General features: G+C 36.5%; 1 protein-coding gene across 3 annotated transcripts; it reads right to left on the reverse strand.

The window, feature by feature from the left end:
• Nucleotides 1-1,268: 1,268 nt before the first annotated feature.
• LOC144666135 (ras association domain-containing protein 2-like) lies at nucleotides 1,269-22,559 on the reverse strand. 3 transcript variants are annotated; one of them, XM_078527494.1, is made up of 12 exons: nucleotides 22,285-22,559; nucleotides 15,702-15,958; nucleotides 12,862-12,956; nucleotides 8,159-8,295; nucleotides 7,549-7,627; nucleotides 6,437-6,595; nucleotides 6,072-6,182; nucleotides 5,041-5,206; nucleotides 4,279-4,343; nucleotides 3,688-3,744; nucleotides 3,306-3,403; nucleotides 1,269-2,472 (listed from the first exon to the last, which is right to left on the reverse strand). In XM_078527494.1, exons 2-12 carry the CDS (start codon nucleotides 15,952-15,954, stop codon nucleotides 2,412-2,414), a joined length of 1,281 nt encoding a protein of 426 aa, XP_078383620.1. In that variant the 5' UTR covers nucleotides 15,955-15,958; nucleotides 22,285-22,559; the 3' UTR covers nucleotides 1,269-2,411. The 3 variants fall into 3 exon arrangements, with proteins under 3 accessions (XP_078383620.1, XP_078383619.1, XP_078383622.1); XM_078527493.1 differs by lacking the exon at nucleotides 22,285-22,559 and adding an exon at nucleotides 19,258-19,423; XM_078527496.1 differs by lacking the exons at nucleotides 15,702-15,958; nucleotides 22,285-22,559 and adding an exon at nucleotides 13,169-13,296.
• Nucleotides 22,560-23,849: the final 1,290 nt, after the last annotated feature.

Here is a 23,849-nt window from a genome sequence, read left to right on the forward strand (position 1 = left end):
ACGATTTCTAGCGCTGCTAGCAGCTACATTCCTCAAATTTGATCAATAAAGCCTTTTTTCACGTTTTCGATTTGATACAAAAACTATTCTGTTCCACCCCAGCCCCCTGCCAGCTCCGCCCAAAAAGAAAATTCTGTTTTTGTCCCACCACCCGCCACCCTCGCTCCCCTGGTGTAATATCTTGCCAACACTGAACAGTAGGTAAATATCATAAAAGACTAGTTTAGGCTGGTCTGGCCATTTTTTGTTGTTGTTGTTTCTTTGTTTTTTTTTTGTTTTTTTTTGGGGGGGGGGGGCTATATTTTTATGTTCAAATTTCCAATATCTTCCTTTTCATAGGAGGTGGCCGGACACTAAATCAAACGGTCTAGGTTCAAGCCCTGACCAGGGTCATATAATGGGTACTGGCGAATTGTTTGGGCAACTAATAAACTATACTTTCTTTTTTTTCTTTCTTTTCAATACCCCTAGCCTCTTCATTCCCCGGCTTCATTCAGAGTCAAACACAGAGGTGTAAGCCACTTGGGCTTTAAGGCTTAACTTTACTTTTTGTTTCTTATTGGTCGATTATTACCACTTTTGTGTTTTTCTTCTTTTGGTTATTTATGATATTGAGGTTGTCTATCATAAGAAAGTAAGTAATAACTCATCACATGTATATTTCATAAAGATGTTGAGTCTGTCCCAAAGTTTTGTTAGCATTTTATCCATCTTTAGCCTGCTAACGCATCTGCGTTCGCAGGCTAATCCAACTTTAACAAGGAAAAAAGTGTTCTTTGTTACATTTATCAAACACAAGTCAGCTATCTTATAATTATGATTTATTTATTTTAAAAAGAATGTTTTATACATATTTTAACAAAAATGAATATTTTTAATTCTTTCTAAACTATATTGCAGTTTTTGATTGTAAGAACTTCCATAAACTAAAATACTTACTTTAAGTCATATATTCTTAACTTTCTGTCAGTTGAAGAGGTCACTTGACTTCTTTACATTTTTTGCATCTTTATAGTTTACAAATTCTAAGGTTTTCCGTGTAACAGCCTGGCATCAATCTCTGTGGACCCTCCCATTAATTCATAATTACCGGTAAATAGGTTTTGGCTGTTGGGTCTCATTGACATGTGCCTATGGCCAGAGATATTGAGAGTACTGTGAATTTTCCAAGATCATGCATTGAGTTTGTTAACTGCAGAGGAACCTTTTATATGGACTTAAAAAAGGTTCGTATTAATGGAGATGTCATATTACAGAGGTAGAGTAGAGTTGAAAGTGGGTAGTAGGTAGTTCAGTGCCCGTGCCCCCCCCCCCCCCCTCAGTTTTTTCCCAAAAAGTAAAAAAAAAAAACTGTATAAAATGTTGAAAATAAAATTTTATCTCCCAAGAGGTTTGAAACAATAACATTTGTACTTCTTTTCATTTCATTTCATTTTCATTCTTTTGTTTGTGGGGGGACAACCAGCGGCGCAAGCACCTGTTTGGGAAGTTTTCAAAAAACGACCTGCCGATGAAGTCTATGTTTGCCTCTAAGGCAACTCAGACAGTTTAATAACTACGAACTTACTATGATGACTCTGAAAGGTGAAACATTTGCTGGTTTCAAGATACAGGGACAGTCGGTTTTCTATTTTGTAATTGAGGTTGCAAGTGTTATACTCTCTTCAATGTGCATTGATTTGCTGAGACAGTGTAGGAAGTAAATAATTTGCGATATGCGTAAATCACAATTAGCTCTTGAAGAACGCTGGAAATAGCATTTCCAAGCCTCTAGATTTCAAACTTTTTCTGGGGGGGCATGCCCCCACACCCCACTAGCGGCTCGCGCCTCTGGCACTCGCGTGCCCCCCCCCCCCCACTTCTTTTACCCTTGCTATGGCACTGTAGTTAGAGTTCTTTCAGACCAAGTGGTCCGTAAGCAGAGGTTCAACTGCACTTAAAAAACACGGCTGGCATAACCACCACACCAAGCGACAAATACTTGTTCCAACAACATGCTTTGTCGTGATTTAGGATCCAGAAAAAATACTGGAAAAACTCGACTTTGCTGATATTTCGTCTTTATTCAAAAGACTTCATCAGGGCAACTGACGAACAGTGGTTTAAACCGTTACAACAATACGCATTAGTGTTTTAAGTATATATATTGTTTTCATTGTTTCACTTTATATAGTGTTTTCAGTGTTTCTGATTTACACTGTATATATTCACAAAACTATGTACATTTTTCTTTGTACAAAAAAAACTGGGCATTGATCTTTACCCTTAGCAAAGCTTTAATTTACATCATTTCTTAAGTTATTGCTATTAGGTTAAATTTTTATTTATTACACAAATAAATATTTTTATTTAGAGAGCATAAAAATAAAAATAAATTTAAGAAAGCAATCCTATTATTCAGTAGAGGAATGTTATACTGCAGTGGAGATTTCTGCAAGTCTCTCTTGTAGCTTCTGACGATATAGCATGTAACTGAAAATAACAAAAATGAAGATATTATGTTAGTTAAGGTTGACTGATAATCATCTTAAGTTGACTCTCAGCATGTTCTATTGGAATAAAACAGAACTGATTGGTTCCCTTAATTTTTCTGTTCGCTGTTAGCACTGAAAACAACCTATCGGCTGTCTACTGGCAAAATGCACGATCTGATTGGCTACACAGATGCCTGAATTTTATCAATCAAAACCTTCAATAAATCAATTCTAGCGATATTCTGAGTTTAATAGATCGGTCAGTGGGTTATGCTAACACAATTAGACGGCTCGCTCTCGGTTTCTACCGGCTTTTGATAGTTGGGTCGGGGCGAACCCTTTCGCCAACTATCAGCTGGTAGAAACCTTGAGCTTGCCGTCTAATTGTTAATTAGACAGAATTTGCATTGAAAATGATATCCCGTTCCAGAAACAGGTCAATATTTTTGTTACACCCCATTTTGGCTGCTGATAATGTGAAACTTTCATGTGTTCAAAATAACATACCCCGTCATACCAATTGTATCTATAATGGATACCTCGTTCTAGAGAAAGAGCCCCAAATCACAACCCCATGAAGCAGCACATACCCGTATAAGTATTTTAAGGAAGTACCCCCACCCGACCTCCATTTATGACCCGCTGGGCAGCACATACACAAATAGGTATTTTAAGGGAATACCGCCCCTCCATATACACGTCTTCCTCCAGTTTCCTAATTGTCTCAGAATTAATTTTGACTGTACATCATTAGTTGATGAATTTCTTTATTCTTATTACCTATCTGATTTATAATGTATGGAACTGTAAGGAGAATTTTGATGTCCATACCTTTGCTTTATTCTCTCCACTTCTTTCTCCTCTTCTTCTTGGTATTTGTCCAAGAAAGCTTGTAATACAGGTGTAGCAAAGTGAATGTATTGTGCAACCTATAAAAATGCAGCAGAAATACATAAAGTTATATTTATAACTAAATTTAAGAAAAATAAACAAAGGCTCATTGAGCTGTCTTGTGCAACAAAATTCTTATCATAGGTTATATATAATATAGTTTACATGAAGGTCCCAAATTTATCTCTAGAATGAATTTTTCCTACATCCAATGGCTGGCATTTTTTCTATTTTACAATATATAACTTCATTATTTATTTCTGTAAATAATAAGTGATGTGCAGATGGTGCTTGCATGAATTTTTAAGTAAAAGCAACTAACCTCATAGGAAATATTGTTGGTGTCATCAGCTTCCATAACAAAAATCTTGGCTGCTTCCTACAAAACAACATTTTCACTATTTACTAACAGTGGAAGGTGGCAAACAGAAATATTAAAAAAAATGTTTCACTTGCTGGTTGGTTTAGTTGGGTACATTGGCAAAATACCTAAGCAGCAAAGCCATGTACAAGAGGAATGGGGCCCCTTTTATCATGGCAAACATCTCTGGGGCTACACTGCTTATATTGTTTTGCCATCACACACACACATACAGCTACAGGGAAGCAGGAATGTGGCCTGGGATTAATCCCAGACCTGGCCTCATATGTGGGTTGAGTTTATTGTTGGTTTTCGTCCTTGCTATGACTCGGGGTTTTTCTCTGGGTTGCTTGGTTTTTCCTCCTCCACAATAGAACCACTTACACTTCAAATTTCAATTTGTTAGGGAATTCTAGGGTTTCCCGTTTTTCAGTTCCAAGACTGCCATGTGCAACAGTTATAAAAAAGTCAATTTATTCTTATTTAATTTAACATTTAATTTTTATTATTTACATTGTACACAGACTACAAAATTTAGCCACCATGTCATACCTCGCTAGGTCCTAAGAGAAGTCGACTGTGAAGTGGAAACTCTTCCTTTTGAAGCTGTCTGATTGCTAAACAAACATTAAAAAAAAAATTTAACGCAAAGAATAAGAAAGTTATGTTACTTTAAATGTTACCTGATTAATTGTGAAAAAAACTTGGGGAAAAATATTGGGTTTTCTTGACAAATGTTGCTTAAGCCAGGCCAATCAATCAATCAAAAGCTTTATTTCTAACCTCGAATTTACAGATAGCGATAAGTACTACAAATACTTCCAATAACAACCTTGAATAAAATTAATTACGCATAAATTTTCAAAAGTAATACGACTTTTTTAATTTTCACAAACATGTTTCGACGGTACATCCGTCATCGTCAGTGTGACGGTTATGAAAGTTTACAGTGATTTAAAATGTGCCTGTTACAAATCATACGTTACATTGCGTTGAAAAGCAATACGCTAGATAATTTTTGAAGTTAACGGAATTAAAAAGAAGCGTGCGCGAGTGCAGCTATGTCTTTTTAATTCCGTTAACTTCAAAATTTATCTAGCGTATTGCTTTTCAACACAATGTAACGTATGATTTGTAACAGGCACGTTTTAAATCACTGTAAACTTTCATTACCATCACACAGACGATGACGGATGTACCGCCGAAACATGTTTGTGAAAATTAAAAAAGTCGTATTACTTTTGAAAATTTCTACATTTTTGCTGCTGTCTCGACCAATTACGCATAAATATTTATTGTGTTAATTGTACTTACATCCTTGATCATACACAACATAGAGGTTGAATTTCTGGGGTCCATCAGTAATCTGAAATTTAGTCATGAGCATTTTTATGACTTCTCTTGTTTTTGTTCTGCTTGTGACTCGAAGGTTTGTTGACGTGCCATAGGGAGGAATGAAAGTCGTCCGGCCTTCAGGAGACTGTCAACAAAAAACAACCAACAACGTCAAAACATGTCTCAATCTAAAAGTACACAATTCATTGCATTTTAAAAGTTACTGGTGTGAGATCACTATGGCTAATTTTGTAACAGTTTGTTCCCAGGGGGGTACTCAAGGGATTTCAAGTGACGGGGATAATTGAAAGATTTTTTTGGTTTTGAAATTCTTTTCTGGGATTTTTTTGGGTAGGAAAATTTGGTAATTATTTAATTTAAGTAGGGATGTTTTGGGGTATTAAAAATAATCTGAAGATTTGTGGTAGTGCCTTGGTGGCATAATTCTTCGAATAAAGTACAAAGTTAACATGTTTTGCTGTTGATTTTTAAGGAATCAGTTTTTGATCAAGAGATTTTTTGGGGTTATGTTGGAAACCCTAGGGAACCCCCATTCAATCATCCCAGTCACTTGAAATCCAGAGTATCCCCTGAGAGTTTGTTATTGATAACAAGCTTCACACGTTGGCTCTTTCACTATTGACAACTAACTAGTTGCTGACAGCTAATGCGACTCTTTATAGGAGGTGGGGTGGCCTAATGGTTAGTGCGCTGGACTAGTGTGGACTAGTGTGTTGTGTTCTTGGCCAAGACACTTTACTCTCATAGTGCCTCTCCCCACCCAGGTGTATAAATGGGTATCAGCGACATAATGCTGGGGGGGGGGGGTACCCTTCGATGGACTAGCATCCCATTCAGGGAGGGGGAGTAGAAATATTCCTAACCGCTTAATGCTATGGAAACTGGGATAAGCTCCGGCAGTGTGGACCGCATGGCTCGTGGCTTCCCACTTCTTTCCCACTTCCCACAACTCTAGTCTGTTGAGAACTCATCATGTACAGGAGTCTCACCTGCACTGTGAAATCAAGAATGGTTCTCTGGTCTCCTGCATCTGGAATATTTTTATTAACCAAGGAACGACGCCTAGCAAGAACTTTCTCCAGACTACTTGTTCTCTGTCTCTGTAAGAAAAACATTTTGATCAGCAACATTTCAAAACACTGTCACATGACCTAAAAATGCCCCCCCCCCCCCACCCGCCTGACCACATACCAGCCAAGAGTTTTACAGAGCCTGTCTTGTTAAACAGCATCATGTCACAGAAAATCGGAGTTTTGAAGCACAAACAATGACAAAGAACAAAATGTGTAGCTCCTTGGCTAACACCAGCTGTGGTCCTAATGCTACTATTTTTTTATTTTATGATTGAACTTACAAAGCCATCTTTGTTCTTGGAAGCTGATCTTGAATAACCATTCTGCTCCTTCTGAGAGCGCCTCCTCCAATACGACAGATTGTGACTTGCAAGTGTTACAGGTATCTTTAATCCCCAGTAAATCTTGAGAACACCTTCAAGAATGAGCCTGCCACCAACCTGGAAAAAGTTATTTTACCAACAAAGTTAAATAAACTACGGAATTAAATCCTGTTCATTTGTCACAATTTACAAAACGAAACATGTTTCAACAATGAAAAGTGTTCACATCTGAGATAGCACATCGCCAAAAGATTCCTTAATCACAATTGAAATATGTTTATTTTGATTGTGCAATTCCAAAAATATCCATACCCACCCCATGGAAAGCCAAAAAAAATTTAAAGGAAAGTTTGGAGCTTGATTGGAATTTCCAGAGCCCTGGGTGGGGGAGATTCAAACCATAAAGCCTTCCGTGGGAGGGCTATGGATATTTTCTCAAACAACACATTGTGATTTAAACTACAAGGTAGTTGATTCAGTAACAAAAGAGATTTGCAAAAAGTAATCATTTGAAAATTATCACTAACACAGTAGAAATTGAGAGTGATAAATGATCGTCGCAGTGAATTTCCAATTTAAGCAATGGGAATAAAGAAGCCTGAAAAAAATTCAGGGCTTCAACAGGATTCGAACCCGTGACCTCCACCATACCGGTGCGATGCTCTACCAACTGAGCTATTGAAGCCACACATTGGGAGCGACTACGATCATTTATCACTCTCATATACATCCGCAGTTCATATATGAATCATTTCATATACATTACATCACTGACAGTGGAAATTATCCTGATTTTTCCAACCTCCAAGGCAATGAGAAATAATTGATTCTAGAAATCAGGGTGTTGAGTCCAGAAATGGGGGGGGGGGGTAAAATTGTACTGTTTGACTGCGGGAAAGAAAACAAGTTATCAAGTTATTGGGAGGCAAAAGAAAACAAGAATTTGAGAAATCAGGATACCACTGTATTTCTCTATATATCGGCAATAGGTAAAGACTTTCATGTATTTTGGTTTACTATCCTGGGAAAAAAATGCCCAGGATAGCTAATAGTGATTACAAGTACCCTACCTCTTTGCTTGTTAACTGGAGAGCCTTTCTTCCCTCGAAGAATATGTTGTACTCCCTCAACTTCGGTATGATTTCATTTCTAAACATATACAGTAAACATAATGCAATTACGAGTAAATTTTCATTCAAAGTTATTGTAAGTCATAAGTACAGCAAAGATTAGCTCAGTGGACAGAGTGCCCACCAGTGTTGGGGAGATCTTGCATTTCATTCCTGCGATGCTTGGGACTCAAACATTTTCTTTGTCCCACGCTCATGACATGACGAACATAACTACCGTATTTTCTCGATTAAACGCCAGGCCCCGAATAAACGCCGGGTCTCCACGGTAGAGTGGTAGGTAAGCCTTTTAGGCATTTATTTGAGGCGTAATATGCTTTAGGTATGATGGCAAGATACATTCATGTCACAAATAATGATCAAAAACCCTTGTTTAATATACATTTTGCTCAAAAAAACTGCACCATTCAAATAAACGCCGGATCAACGGAGCTAAGTTTGAAATAAACGCCGGGGGCGTTTAATTGAGAAAATACGGTATCTTTCTTGTACTGATAAATCTCAGCCAACAGCTTGTTTGATAAGACAACAGTAGGATATGTGAGCATACCTTATGGTGTCTAATTCTGCTGGTGTAAGCTTATCATCTGCAAAGTATTGATATGATTCTGTACCGCCTCTGCCATATCCACCTGGGCCAAATAATAAGCTGTAGCATGGAATATTACAATAGGGAATACCTCTGTGCTGTAAAATAAAAACAATATATTAATATGTTGATATAAATAAAATGCTTATTTATTGGCAGAAATAATGGTCAGGAGCGGCATACTAAACTATACACTAGAGTCATAAAATCTTTTCAATTAATATCTTTTATATCTCTAGCTACCTATCTTTAGCCATGATAGCATTTATTAATATTAGTTATTTACCAACAAGGACATAATTTTCACTTGTCACAAGTATGAAAGTGACTACTGATTAAATACAAATTTAACACCAAAGACTAATTCTGTGACCCAGACATAACCCAGCTCTAAGATTAAATGTCTGGTGTTTTTTCCTGCTTTCAAGACTTGATATTTTTAACTTTTTTTAGTATAGTTATCAATGCATAAAAATATTCTTTTAAGTTTAATTATTTTTAACAGCATCAAAGCAAAATTTTGGCCATGCAGCTATTAAATATAATTTACAAAAACAGCATGTTAAAATATTCCTGGAGTCTATTAAATTCAGGATAAAAGTAAGCAAAAGAACATCAAAATTATATTAAATTGGAGCAGACATACAAATATAATAATACTTTATTCGTCCATTATATTTCTAATTTACAGAAATGTCACATATCTGCTAAAAATATTAATATATAATGACTGGAGATCTTAGCAAGCTCTACTGAGCTTTTCTAAAGAAGATCCCCATATGTTAAAAACTAACAATAATATAGCAGATGGATATAATTTCTATAAATGTAGTATCTAACACGGGTTTTGCTATTTTTAAAAATTAACTATAATCTAGCTTAAGGAATACATATGATTTTGCACATAGACTTTTGCTGATTTTTTAAATAAGCTATATGTTTTTAATACTTTAAGTTCCTTAGGTAATTTATTCCAAATTTGGGCCCCCCTAAATTTAAGAGAAAATTTCCCATAATTTGTCCTTTTATAATCAATATATATATTTGAGGCTGTTCTAGTGTTATGGCTATGGATCATTTCATTTAATTTAAAATAATTAGTAAAATAACTTGGTAGATTATCACTAAAGTATGAGTACATAAAGAGTGCCATCAGGTATGTATTTAACTCATATATATTAAGAATCTTTAATGATAGGAATAGTGGTCTAGATTTTTCCTTGTATTTTGCAAACTTCATAATTCTAACTATCTTTTTTTGCAGCATAAATAATGATTTTAGCCTGGATGGATAAGTACTTGTCCAGACAATATTACAGTATGTCAAATAAGGGTATACCATGGTGTCATAAATTGTCTGTAGAGTTTTTTGAGATAAGTAATGCCTTGCCTTGGCCATAATACCTGTCATTTTTGATATTTTAGTAGCAACTTGGTCAATGTGATATTTCCATGTGAACTCATCATCTATGTATAATCCCAAAAATTTAGTATACTTAACTTTCTCAATTTCTTGGTTGTTTATTTTGATTGAAACATTTTGATTTGATTTCTTTCCTCTAGATTTGAAAATTATAAAGTGTGTTTTCTTAATATTTAAAGAAAGTTTATTAGCAGAAAGCCAAGATGTAACCTTACTTAACTCTCGGTTCATTGTTTCTTTGAAACTAATATTCAACACCATTTTGATAGACATGCTGTGTATTTTGTTCTGAATTCCCATCTATGACTGAATGTTTTTTAACATAATAGTGAATGACTACCACTGAAACTAATAACATTCTTTTAACTGAAACTGAAGTTAACCACAAACTGTGATGATAAAAAAATGCACTGACTATCGAGCTAATAATGTATTAGGTTTCTAGCCTGTGAAAAACCTGTCAAAGCAGACAGCTATAATTTTGTATACCGGTAATTTATTTAACATTTGGTCAGAGAATACATAACACTATTAATATCTTTATTTATTCATGATTTGTTCTTTCTAAACAGCCTAGCACAGCAACAAAAGGACTAGATGACAGACCCTTTACCCTTGAAAATAAAATCAAGATTAAAACAATCTTGGAAGCAAGCCAATAGTGACTTTGAAGTAGAATTTAGGAACACATATTTCTAAATTGTAAATAAATTGTTCAAGTCCACAATATGATTTCACTTCTAAGCTTTCCACAAACTCCTTCCAAATTGAATTCTTTTATTCACTAAATGACCAGTGAACTGTTTAACTGCAGTTATAGTAAATCAAATTTGATTTAGATCTTTTATCAGCAAGAACCCATTTAACATCTGATGTTATTATATGCTGTTTTGACTTCAATATTGATCTCATCTTAACTTAGCTTAATCATCAACAAAAGAACAATCTTTTCTCTAAATAAAACACAAATCAAAGTAAAACAAAGGCTCATTACCACCCAGTTAGACAGAAGATGAGGAACTCTTCGTTGAATCATCAGGAAGGCATCTGCTTCCATTTTCATCAAAGACAATGTGTGAATATTTGAGACATTGCATCATTGACAGGAAATGGAAAATTAGGAACTGGAATCTTGGACTGGACTTTTCAAATGGGGAGGTTAGGACTAGTAAGAACACAGTGAATTGTACATTAAAGCACAGGTCTGTAAAAGGGCTGTGAGTTATTTTATTAATTTTTGCCAAATACTCGCTATGAACGAAACTAGTGTAATAAAAATACTCAATCTATGGATCTAAATGGCCAAAACGTAGCTTCGTTGCAAACAAATTTGTCTCCTTGGCATTATATATGAGAGTTACAAGTAAACAAGATTAACTTTGAAAACTGTTTAGCCTAACAGTAATTCAAAAAAACCATTTTGCTATCCGTTTCAATCTTCTTCACTTTTAGCCATCCGTACCTTTTTTTTTGTATTATTTTACTGTGTTATTCAAACAAGCCCACATTATGTCCATGTATTTGTCGCATGTAAATAAACAGTGATCATCGTAATAATGACAAATATCATAATTATTCTCCTGATGTACAGCACAGCAAACTGTTAAATACACCAGGCACCAGTGACCTTTTTAATGTGACAGGTCTTATAATTTTGTTGAAAACATCCGACTTGCAAGGAATATAGGCCAGGGGTAACACATTCTGAAATGACGATGTCTTGGATTATGTTTTGTTGCAACTTCTACTTTTCACAACAACAACAAAAAAACCGGTACCACACTACAGTTTGAAACATTTCTAAACATCACACAGAGCAAGCCTTGTCACAATGTTTTACAACTTATCTTGCATTAGCACAATAATTATGATGATACATAAATAATATGCACAAAACATTGCCCAATGGCGTAAAATTACGTCAAGAATTTTATATTATTTTCACTTTAAGGGACTGCTAAGTAAGAAGTATTATATTTATTGTATGGCATTCCAGTTAAATTGTCCTTCATAGTAGACTGAAATTTTTGTTTTGCTGGCTTGATAAATAAATACCGGTAAGCAAATAAATAATTGGAAATGAAATTTCAGTGCTTATGAAAAAACCAGCCTTTTTCCCAAAAAAGCTAACATTGCTGATCCTAGCAGTATGCAGGACGCGTGTCATATATCAACAGTAATGGCCCAGCTCACACGAGTCTCTCGTAGCTCAGTTGGTTAGAGCGCCCAACCGGATCTGGGAGGCCATGGGTCGATTCCCGTCGGGACTCAGATTTTCTTTGTCCCACGCCGAGTCATTGAATGATTTTTTCACTATTTTCACCGAGCTTGAAAATTTACCATCTTTATTATTTACTAAAGCTAACAGGAGTTGTCACAAAACACTGACATGAACATTTATATAAAAAAGCTAAGCCTTTCACAATTTAATAATTTTAAAGCATCTTCTATTAGCTTCTATAAACACATAAGTCAGTTTTTTAGCCAGTTTTTTCAGTGGCTATTTAGTTGCCATAGGTAGGTAAATTGCAATGTTTTGTGAACGTTAACGGGTTTTAGTTAGTACAGTCAACTCTCTCTAAAACGGACACCTTCGGGACCGACTCCAGCTGTCCATCTTAGAGAGGTGTCTGTCTTAAACGGAGTTTGGTTACAGTAAAATGAATGAAAAATGGCAAGGACACAACCAACACCAGATGTCCATCTTATAGAGGTGTCCGTCTAATGGAAGTGTTCATTAAGAGAGAGTTGACTGTATTTCAATTGTTGAAAATAAACACACATGCAGCATGCAGACATGACAAATCTTTCAGTCTTGCGTGATGTATTTAAACTGATATGGATCAGGCACTTTGTAGATCTAATTTGTAAATTAACAATATTAACACATCATTTAAAACTGTGAAAGTTGGCACTACGACAAAATTGCACAGTCCATAAAACGGATAGCTGGAATTCAAACGTTTTAAAAAACGTCGTAATGTGCAACATTAGCTACAGGGCTTCGCTAATTTAGCTTAATGCAAACTGGTTTACTTCAAATCTTGTAAGCTTATATTAATGATTCCTCGACTACTTTAGACGTTTAAAGTACAAAAGAAAACTTGTTCTTCTTAACAATCAAACGAACAAAACCCTTTTCTGTAGTTCTGTTTTTGTGCAATTTGCTGTACCAGACGCCGCTGTTTTTAGGTTGCGTATTCTAGCGTTTTCTTGTTCTAGTTATTTTAATCTACGTTACCTCCGAATGTTGGCCTGGGTTTAACCTTTTGCCGCATTCTTCACATCGTAAACAGCCAGGATGCCACACTTTACCAAGAGAATTTCTTTGTTCAGCTGCAAAATAACATGCAAATACATCACAAACTAAATTTTTTCCATCGCAAACAACCGTGTTTAATATCGTGCGATCAACAACCGTTCGGAATCGAACGAGCCGCCGCTTCGATCGACCAAAGTTGTTTATCGTTTCTTGTTCCAGTTGTTCCAACAAAAGAATTATTTTGCAATCTACTGGCGGAATTGTGTTTTTAATAGTATAAACTTACCAAAATATACTAGTTTACCGCACTTATGGCATTCAGTCATCGCGTTTTTAGCGAGCCAAACTATTTGACCTCTCGACAAGCGATGAAGAATTCTTCGCTCGCGCGCAAGGTGCAAAGCTGCCAATGACGTCACGCAGAAAAACAGACAAAAACGCCACTGTCACGGGAGGTGTTAGAATTTGTACAATCCGTGCATTTTCAATCTCTTTGAGCAAGCATTTTAGCGAAGAATTTATTTGTGTACATTCAACAAGAATACAAAACAGACAACTGAAAGACGGTGGAAAAGACAATCTTTCGAAAGCGAAGAAAAATTTTAAACCATTTTTAGAAAGCAAATGGTCACACAACATCTTTAGCCAAATTCTGTACGCTTAGGTAAAAAAAAAATTCTTCATAAGAAACGGAAAATTTAAAACAATAAACTGCAAGGAATGAAATAGTAAAGAAACATGCACCATTGGACGAAGAAATACAAAAAAAAGGAAAGAAAAACGTAGAAGAAACATTTCCAACTACAGTGGAACCCCGATATAACGATATGCCAAGGGGGCAGTAAAATTATATTTTATATCGAGGAATCGTAACGGGGCCGCCCATACATTTTCTTGCCGGGACATAAATTTCTTTGGGATTGGTATAGCTACAATCATTAACAAAATCTTGGCGCAATTTGCTGTTTTTTAGCTTCACTTGAAATATGAAAAGATTTAGCAATTCCCTCTCTCCCCCTTTACAATGTTGCCTTTTAATGCCTCCGATTGCTACCTGCACAAACTAAAATACACTGCACAAGGCGTTCGGGTGCATTGCGCTATCCAACGTTGATTATATCCGCGCCACTTCTGGGCTTATAACAACTGTTTTATCTCAAAAACATCCGTGTGTGCTGAAGCCCCATTGCCATATTTACCCCGCGTTGATTCTGTTTCTGCATCTTGTAGAATTCCAAGTACCGTATTTATTCGATTTTAAAATTTTAAAATTTTAAAATTTTTGGCGCTTATTAAATTTTTGGACCTTAAGTGGGCGCTTATTCGAGGCTGGACGCTTATTTAATTTTCGCCATCTTTTGCAAGTAGTACGTTTATTTTGCAAGAAAACTGTAAGGGGTATAATGTTTTTGGTTTGTTTTTTTTTTGGTTAAAATTTTTTTAACCTCCCCAAAACCCAACAAAACCCCAATTCGCCCACATTGGCCAATGTATAATAACTAAACGCAAAGGTGTACGAAAGCTGAATTTTTTAAAAATGTTCATTGAAAGCTTCAGTAAAACAAAACGAAAAAACTTGGTCTTCGGGATGGTCTCTTAGTAGTACTAAATTAATTTTAATCTCAACTTCAACAATATATAAAATTCCTCTTGTGCTCTCATTTTAGGGGGGGGGGGGGGAGTGGGCGCTTATTCGAGGCTGGGCGCTTATTAACTTTTCCTACCTAGAGGGTGGGCTTATTCGAGGTGGGCGCTTATTTCTTATTCGAGGTTGGGCGCTTAATCGAATAAATACGGTAACCATTGGAGCGCCAGTAAGGGGGCACGTTTCGCGTCACGCTTGGTTCGTGTTAACCCTTTCCTCGCGCGCAAAATCTGAGAACCTCTCTCGCTATCCAACGCCATCTGCGCGTGAATAACCGCGTGAACAGTGCGTTAACTGTGTGCGTGGACAGAGTATGGGATTGCGGTTAGCTTGCACTCGCGGTACAGAAGTCTGGACACGGGTAAAAGGGGATGCAGTGTATTTTGATTGGAATAATGCCAAGAACCTGTTTTGCTTTGTCTAAATGTTGGAAAACTTGTTATGTATTGATAACGAGCACGGTAAACGCCAAATTATAGCTGTCATACTCAATACCCACAACAATAATCATTACAGATAATTAGATCGTATTACCATAAGTGTTCTTTTTCCGAATAAAGCATTTCCGCGGTGACACTTATAAATTAAAACCAAAAACTGAAACCCATATGGATTTCTGTTAAAAAATGACTTGGTAGTTTAATTGAATGGCGGTTTTCTAAACAAAAATATTGTGTAAAATGTCAATCTATTGGGAGGCAATTAAAAAAGGTTTACGAAAAATAAGTATGGGTTAAAACGCTGGGAAAACCTTTGACAATGATAAAACAAAAAAATGAGTTATTTGCCTAGTGTATAATATTCACGATGGAGAAATTACACAATTTATCCTTAAGTAGAAGATTTCATATAAAGCTTTTAAACAAAACGTGTAATTTCAATCAAATAAAAAATCACAAAAGTTTATTTGAGTTTACTGATAGCTGCTCTACCTTCAATAAAACGTTTTTTTTAGATTGCGTTAGTGCAGAATTGTTTCGATTTTCCCAAGACAAAGAAACTATAATATATTATTGCAACTGAAATTATGTAGGCAGTTTACTCCGCTATTTTGACGTTTGAAGCTAATTTGAGGGTAATTGAATCGCATAAGCTAGTATCTTATAGAAATTCCGCAGCTATGCAATATAAAAGTAATGTAAACATAATGTTGCCTCTTAATATAACCACATACCTTTACCATGAAAAGATTTACTTCGTCCAACTTTGCTGGACTTTGCCCCCTTTCCACCGGCTAGTTTTTCAGAAACCTGACTAAGTCCCCGAGTAAGACGAGGAGAATCTCTGGGGATAAGAGATCTCCGTTCGCTTACAAGCGGGGAGTTTGGAGCGCTACGCGACTTAAAAATGCGTGCCTCTGGAGGGGGAAGGTAGTCATTGCTCTTGGGTCCTGGCTTGCCGCAGTGTTCATGATAGACTGACGGCATTTTTCTGTTGAAGAAAATAAAAAAAATCGTCGGCCATCTTTAAGTTATCAAACAGTGAAAATGAAAATAAAATGAATATTTTACCTCTCTGTACCGCTAAAAAAATTTATCTTAGGGATATTCAGCAGATTATACTTCCTTTTCATCATGCTGTTGTCACACAATGTTTGCCTTATTACGAGAGAAATCAAATGCCGGCGTATTGTTATCGTAAGGGGGTACAACGCGTGTTGCGTGACAAATGTTGCGTTACGATAATTTAATCTTTTATTTGTACTCAACCACTACTCAACCACTATAAGGAGTGCTGGTTTTATAAAAAAAAAATGCTGTTGCTCGATATTATTGTGACATTTAATTAAGACATTATGCACTATATCATTTTCACCCCTGAAATTTTAGTGTTTATGTTACGAAAGATTCAAAATGTGTTTTCCGTTTCATATCTAGTCCAGAGATATTAACTAAAAAAATCGTAAAATTGAATTAGAGGAATGATGACGTCATCTACTCCCCAATAGTACAATACCCATTTCTGCAGAGACCGAGAAACTAGCAGACTAAAGTTCCAGGGATGCACACACACAATGCACCATGCAACACCTCCAGTCCCCACCAATTTGCTTGAGAACAGCGGAAGACCCAGCCAAGACGGCCAACCAGAGACGAGCGCGGAGGGGCGGGGCAGTCACTACCAGCAGCAAGTCACTCTTTAGTATACCCTCTTTAAACTGACGAAAGGAGAACTGACGCTCCCAAAGCGATAAAACGGCCACGAGAGCACGCGAGCACTAACCCTATTCAGACCGGGCTTTTGGACCTTCTCGACCGGGGGGGGCCGGAAGCCCCCCTGTACCAGAATATAAGCAATCACCATGAAACTATAGGATGTAGTACGTCCAAAACTCTCTGGTATACGTCACGTGGGAGTACCCCGACAACACAGATGTCAAACAGCCGCCATCTTGATCCGCCATCTTGGATTTCAAAATTTTTCCAAAATGCCAGAAAACCACCCAAAATCACGCAAAGTACTCAAAATGAATAAAAATTGCTTTAAACCCGTAAAAATTAAAAATATCCCATTTAAGGATTTTTATTAACAGAAACGAAAATACAATTTGGGAAAACATGCCTGTAAAATGCCGTTGCCATGGTGATGTCAAGTTCCTGACACATCATCCAACCCTACCATTGTTGCCAGATAAATTTTAGGAAAACTCAGAAAGTTTGGCAGCGTTGGAATCTTAAAAAAGTTTAAAAGTTCAAGTCAGCGCGGGCCTCAAAAGCCCCCCCGGTCTGAATAGGGTTAAGGTCAAAATATATATCTCTGATATCGTTTGTCAGTCTAAATACGTTCATATTTGCAATTAAAGTTATATGTCATTACCTTTAACCCCTAGCTCTTTGTTAGGAATATTACTGAAATGCATATTGTGTTTTTTTTGGGATCCCGATATTTTTCGTTTGTCGTAGACGCAATAAAATATTTAATATAAACTTCCTTCGCAGATGCACGCAAATTTTTGTTTCCTATTAAAGTAACAAAGAGAAGCGCGCGATTACATGGCAACCCTTTTAAACTTGACTGAAATCTACTAACAATTTTTCTGCCGCGCTGATTGGACAAAATTGGTCACGTTGTACACCTCTACTGGACAGTTATCACGCGATAATCGCTAGTTGATGTCTTAGTAGAGAAGTGTTCTATACTCTGTTTATGTGGCCACAGGTGTCTTTAACGGTCTTAAAATTGGTCCCGTATCTCGGTTGCTATTAGGAAATAAAGTTTTTGATACCAGGCGGTATTTAAAGCTGTGGTACCTTATTGTAACCTATTTTTGTGGGACTTAATTTTCACGATTTTCAAATTATCGCGAAATTAAAGACCCGCAAAATTTATTCTTAACGTTTCTGACGTATTTTTAATTATTTTAACTTATTTTTTGGCCTTATCGCGAAAATTTAGTCCCACGAAATATGCCCGTTTCATTTTCGCGAAAATAAGTAACAATAAGGTATATTAAAAACGTTTGGTAAAAAATAAGGAACAGTTTATTGTCTCGGCTGTGTTGTTTACTGTTGTGAACTTGCGTGAGATCGCAGTTCGCGAATAGAAATATAAAAAGAAAAGGAAAAATTATTTACTAAACGCAGGGCCAATTTCTCAGTGAACGAGGAATACGGCGTCAACTTTATCTAAATTATTAGCATGTAGAAGTTATTGACAACGGAGAACCACCTGTTGCAGAAACGCCCATGCTTAGGTTATTCAAATGCTATCAATAGATAAACATTGTTACTAATTTCCTTCAGATCATTTCATCGAATACTGACTTTTAAAACACAGATCGTATCGTCTTATCATTAAATCGTACATATGAAAGTAAAATTTAAAAGCTTCTTTCACAATATTGTTGTTATACAGTATACAAACATTTTTAATAAAATTATATATAAAACATTGCAAGCGAGGGGCTGTCAGTAAACACTGTTATACCGCAAAGCTTTCTTCGTGGTTAATAATTTCTATAACTTAAAAGCGAGTTCATCGTTGACTGCCATTCGCCTCGCATCTCAAATGTGTTTTCGTCCCTGACAGAGTGGGATTTAGGTAGTAGCAAGATTATTTTTCCTAACTTTTCCTCTTTTCGGCAGCAACCCCTTTGATAACTACGTTGACAGATTTTGTTGGCGTACAACACGGCACTCAAATGGCTTCGGTAAACAATATTGTTCGCGGCATGTACCGACCACTTTAATAACAAAAGTGTGATCAAATAAAATTTTCCCAAAAAAATAAGGAATCTCCTCAACTACAATACACAGAGCCTTCGGAACAAAAAACAATGTTCAAAAATAAAATGGCGGTGGTGATTTTGTCGCCCGGTTAATCTCTAAAATTTGTTGCTATTTTCATTTTGCTTTTAAAAATTGGTCTTTTACAAGTCGATTTCTAAAACTTTTTCGCTCATGTCCACTGCAACTTAAATCTTGATATAGCGCAATAAAAGGAACATATATTTTCTATATTCAACTATTTTCTTCCTGTGTATAAAAATATTCCCGACCACGTAACAGACAGGGTTATGTAAGGGCTAACCGTTTATGAAACTGTGTGGGTATACGAGTGTATACCTTTTTATTATTCAAAAGCTTCTGAGAAACGGCAGAGAAACTAAAAATTTAAATCTCCTTTTTTTTCAGTAAAGTGAAAGTAACGCTTTTTAAATGTCGATATTTTAAAAATAACTTAGAAGCGGAAAAAAATACGCTCGTCTGAAATAAATGATGTATATTTACCCAGAAGATGAATGAAGAAAATTCTTCAGCGCTCGGAGAAGTTCTATCATCTTGAATATCGTTGTTGAACCACGAAAACTTCACAAAACAGCAAGCAATTTTAAAGACAGTATTCTTCTGTCGTTTATAGACTCTCTCGCTTCCACGGCATAGAATAAATTACCAAATGCTAGAAATGTTTTCGCGTCAACTTGCAGATGCAATCGAGACGAAAAACAGCTGTTTTGATAATTTTCGCTGTCAAAATGTGTTGTGTCTCGAAGCTTGGCGGGAACATTCCAACCAATCAGAATTAACGCTTTGTTGCTCTTATGTAAAATATCGAGCTTTGGCATGAAACAAATTGCCGTAAATAACAAAGAGATAAAACATCAATTTTGAAGTTGTCTCCGTGGGAGAAATCAGAATTTTCAATTTAAATGTTTTCTTGTGAATTATTTCCTAAGCTTTCTTTCTATCAGGATATTTCTAGGATGCAATTGTAGCTGAGCAAAAGAGTCTCGAGTGATTTCGCAGGCGGAACTAAATTATGTTTACAGCATGGTTTACTTAATTTTTACAAGATTTCACAGTCAAGAAGGAAGAATGCATGATACATGTATCTCAAATGAATACATCCAGAGAAGTATTTTTCAGTTTATTTTTCGATTTTAAAATCCATTTGAATTGATTAATATCTTCTGCACGAACTTCAAATTTAAAATCGTTTATGTTTTGTTTGACCTATAAAATCAAAGACCGTCACTAAAAAAACATCGACAGATAATCATCATCTGAAAAATTATCATCACTTTTAGACAATGTTTACAATTGTAAGAGATTTCCGACAGCGTGCTTAGCACAAGAAAATGGAAAAATATAATTATATTGAGTTCTTAGGTGTGTATTGGGTACCCGAGGCACTGTGTGTATGTGTCGGTGGGGGGGGGGGGGGGGAAGGGGGTGCTTTTAAGTCCTTTTAAATCTTAAACTGTAACAAGCATCTTTGGCTGCGGATGGAAACGGATTGCAACTTGAAAAAATAAGGCTTACTTTTTCAAGTTGTTTCCGCGCGTCTTCAAAATATTATAGCCGTAGCTTGATTTCTATCCGCAAATTAAGGTTATATCTTCCTTTAGACGTTCAAAGATAATGCTTCGTATGGGTTCAGTTCCCTACCACTAATTTCAGAACAGTTTAGACCAAATATCTGCGAACTTCCCATGACTTAGCTCTTAAGACTTTTTAGAAAGAAAAAAGGTAGCAGTACATGCCCGCCAAGAATTAACGGGGGGCAGGGAAGATCTTGATTTTCTAGTGAACTCAAAAGAGCAAGCTCTCAGTGATGAAAACAAAGGAAATGCAAAGATTCTGATACGAAACCGAAAAAGTTCGTTCAGGAAAATGAAATTCATGCTTTCTCCTAATCATGATCACGACATGTATGACATGTAAAGAGTTTGTTAGACCAAAGCACTTAACTACACAATAAACTTCAACTATAGACTTGCTTCAACTTGACCTCTTTTTGTGGAAAAGGATTTTAGACAGTCCAAATGAACCAACGCGAGACGCGAACCAACGCAACTCAAAGCGCGGGAAAACGCGCGTACGCTGCCTGAGTCCGCAGTTTTCGTCTCGAGGTTGCTAAGCAACTGATCACGCCATGGCGATCGAGATAATCTCGGATTTCTCTCGAGCTGTTTCTTGATTGGATAATAAAAATCGGAAACCTTACGATTGCTTCAAGTGAGATTTGCTAATATTCACGACTGATCGAGTGGAAAGTCCGCAAGGGGGTGGGGGGGGAGGGGGGGAGGGGAGGAAAGTAAAGACAGTGTACCAAAGCCATACTAATAAAAGAACAATTTTTGGTTAAATCATATGCGAAAAAAGTGCAGGACAAAGACTAATGCATACAAAAACATCTTACTACAAGACAAAACTAAATTTTTCTTTTAACGAGAAGAAATTGTACTTTTCGAGCCCTTCTCCCCTTTATCCATTCGAAAATAAATTACTAGAGTACGGTATTGGAATTTTCGATATCGATTCCGTGCTAAAACTATAGCCGTCAGAGTTTTTTTTAAGTTATATTTGTTTTTCATTTTGTTGTGACAAGTAAACATTATGCCTGGGCTAGAAATTGGAATATTCGATATTATTCCTTGACGATTTTAGAGTGTTATTATATTCCTTGACGATTTTAGAGTGTTATTCAATATTCCTTGACGATTTTAATCCTGAATATTCAATACTCACCAACCACCGCGGTACCGATTTTTACGGAGTTTACAAACTTCTCAGAAAAAAATATTGGCTTTAAAAATAATCCCAAGTTATGGGATTAAATCCCGTCAAATGCAACGAAATGCATCGCTATTTATTACGGTTTCTTTTACAAAATCATTGAAACTGTTGTGATCTTAATTACTTAAAGATATGAAATAATTAAGAAAACCACACTGAAAACAGTCATATTTGCTTTGATTAAAGTTACGTTCCTACTAAAATAACTACAGCTTTTGTGCTAAATCACAGCGGATTTTTAAATACAAAAGCAATTCCGGAAAGGAAACCTTTCTTTCCAGCTGTGAAAGAACTTTTTAGAAGCGCCCCCCTTGAGGGTGGTAAATTTATCAGATTTAAGTACAACATGTACGCCAAATCATTATAAATACTGTAATTTGTCGAACTGTTAAAATACTAGCTAGCTGGTGATTAAAAACGAAAACAAAAGCCGACAAGGCTAGCTGAAGCATGATTAGCAACTGATCAGTAGCATTAACTTGCACGAGATTACAAAATCAGTGAAATATTACAAGCTGAAAACAATTATGATGAAGTCGTACCAAAAGGGCCAACTGATCAACGACATTAACCGAATATCTACATAGACAATATGTACATATACACTTTTATACCACAATCAAGTCGCAGATTAATCAGGATTCCTCGCTAAAGTACAAAAGAAGGTTTACTGAAAGGTCGGATTTGTAATAAACGCTGAATAAAATAACAAAGATCGTACAGACGTAATAAGCATACCTTCACACTTCGCGTTGCCAAACGCCAGTGACTTTAAATTCTTTCTATGGCTGTCTGGCACGGGAGAAAAATCTGTTTGGCCAAATGTACCAGAAATCGTGCCGATTTGGTGAAGCAGACGAAATCCGAATTCGACGGTCGCTTTGTTCACGCTTGAGCGAAGCTAGCAGTACGTGCAATTGTGATAAAGAATCGAGAATTTACTATAAATCAATCCTTCCCCAGAGGTCACTTTGCAGCAAATACCGGGGCACAATTGGGAGAACAATTCAAAACAGACAGTGAGCGGAAATGATTCAAGTTCCCGTTAAAACGTCGGTCCTTTTATGGAGCTTGACTGACAGCTCTAGGTGCTATTCTCTTGGTGACAGCATTGATATAATTAGCTGTTTGACCAGCCAATCGTGAAGAAGACATTGATGAAAGTGAAAAAAAAATAGCATCGGGGCAGTTTGACTGAAAAGACACATGTTGTTTTTGTGACGTAATGCGTCTATACCAACCACAAGTGGGTCACTGTGGGTCAAGTGCGAAACAAAAATATTGCCAAATCACACCCGATGACGTAATCAACAGGATTTGGACGGCGCCAAAATAAAGAATGAATCTATTGACTATTGTGAAACTCTTCAGGAGTACATAAGTGTGTTATGATTAGGACGGACATATTTGCAGGGCCGAGACAAGGCACACGAAGAAACAAGGAAAGGAGAGGGCCAAAAGGCAGAGGAAAACCCCCCCCCCCCCCCCAAGAAAATAATGGTTCGTCTCTTAAAGTCAACACACTTCTATAAGACGGATACCTCGATCAGTTTACACCTGGTGTTGGTCCCGTCCCTGTTGTTTTTCAGTCATTTTTTTTTAACTTAACTCCCTATAAAGTGGACACCTCTCTAAAACAGACAGCTGGAGCTGGCCCCGACAAGGGGGAGTTCTTTTTTAGAGAGAGTTGACTGTACTGCATTAGTTTAATTTAGAGAGTCGTGCTCATTGTATTTGAAGGAATTTTTTCCCGATTTTTCCCAAGTACACGGCTTAAAAAAACTGTATGTTTAATCAAAAGAAATGTTAGGAAACGGATGGTCAGAGGAATTTAGAGTCACGCAAAAATGGTCCCAATGCTCATAAGCAAGTATCTCAATTCGTTATGAAGCCGATTTTTATTAATGGTAAGAAATATTTTGCTGTCAAGAAAAACTAGCGTGACCATGAGATACTTCTCTGGTTTCGCCCAGACGTAAGTCGATATTTTTATTTTGTTCCTGCGGAAATCTCAGACAATATTCAATTCAGGCTCTTTCTAAATTTGATTTAAATTAATTCAATTAGAGAGGAAGCCGAATGCCCGGGCTAAAAGGCTTCGAATGTGAATCGCCCTTTCATGTAATACTCTCCAGAGAGTTGTTCTTTTGTCCATCTCAAAATTATTCATTCATTTTCAGTTTCCACGTGAATTTGTTTGAAGTTGAAAAAAAATTATTCTCATAGGGTGGTCTGAAGTTAGTATGGGACAACGCGGCCAGGGCCTTCCAGAGACTTGGCACTAGAGTGGCTAGTTCATACCC

This window comes from Oculina patagonica, chromosome 9, assembly GCF_052425735.1.
Source record: "Oculina patagonica isolate OP01 chromosome 9, crgOcupat, whole genome shotgun sequence".
NCBI classification, from domain to species: domain Eukaryota; kingdom Metazoa; phylum Cnidaria; class Anthozoa; order Scleractinia; family Oculinidae; genus Oculina; species Oculina patagonica.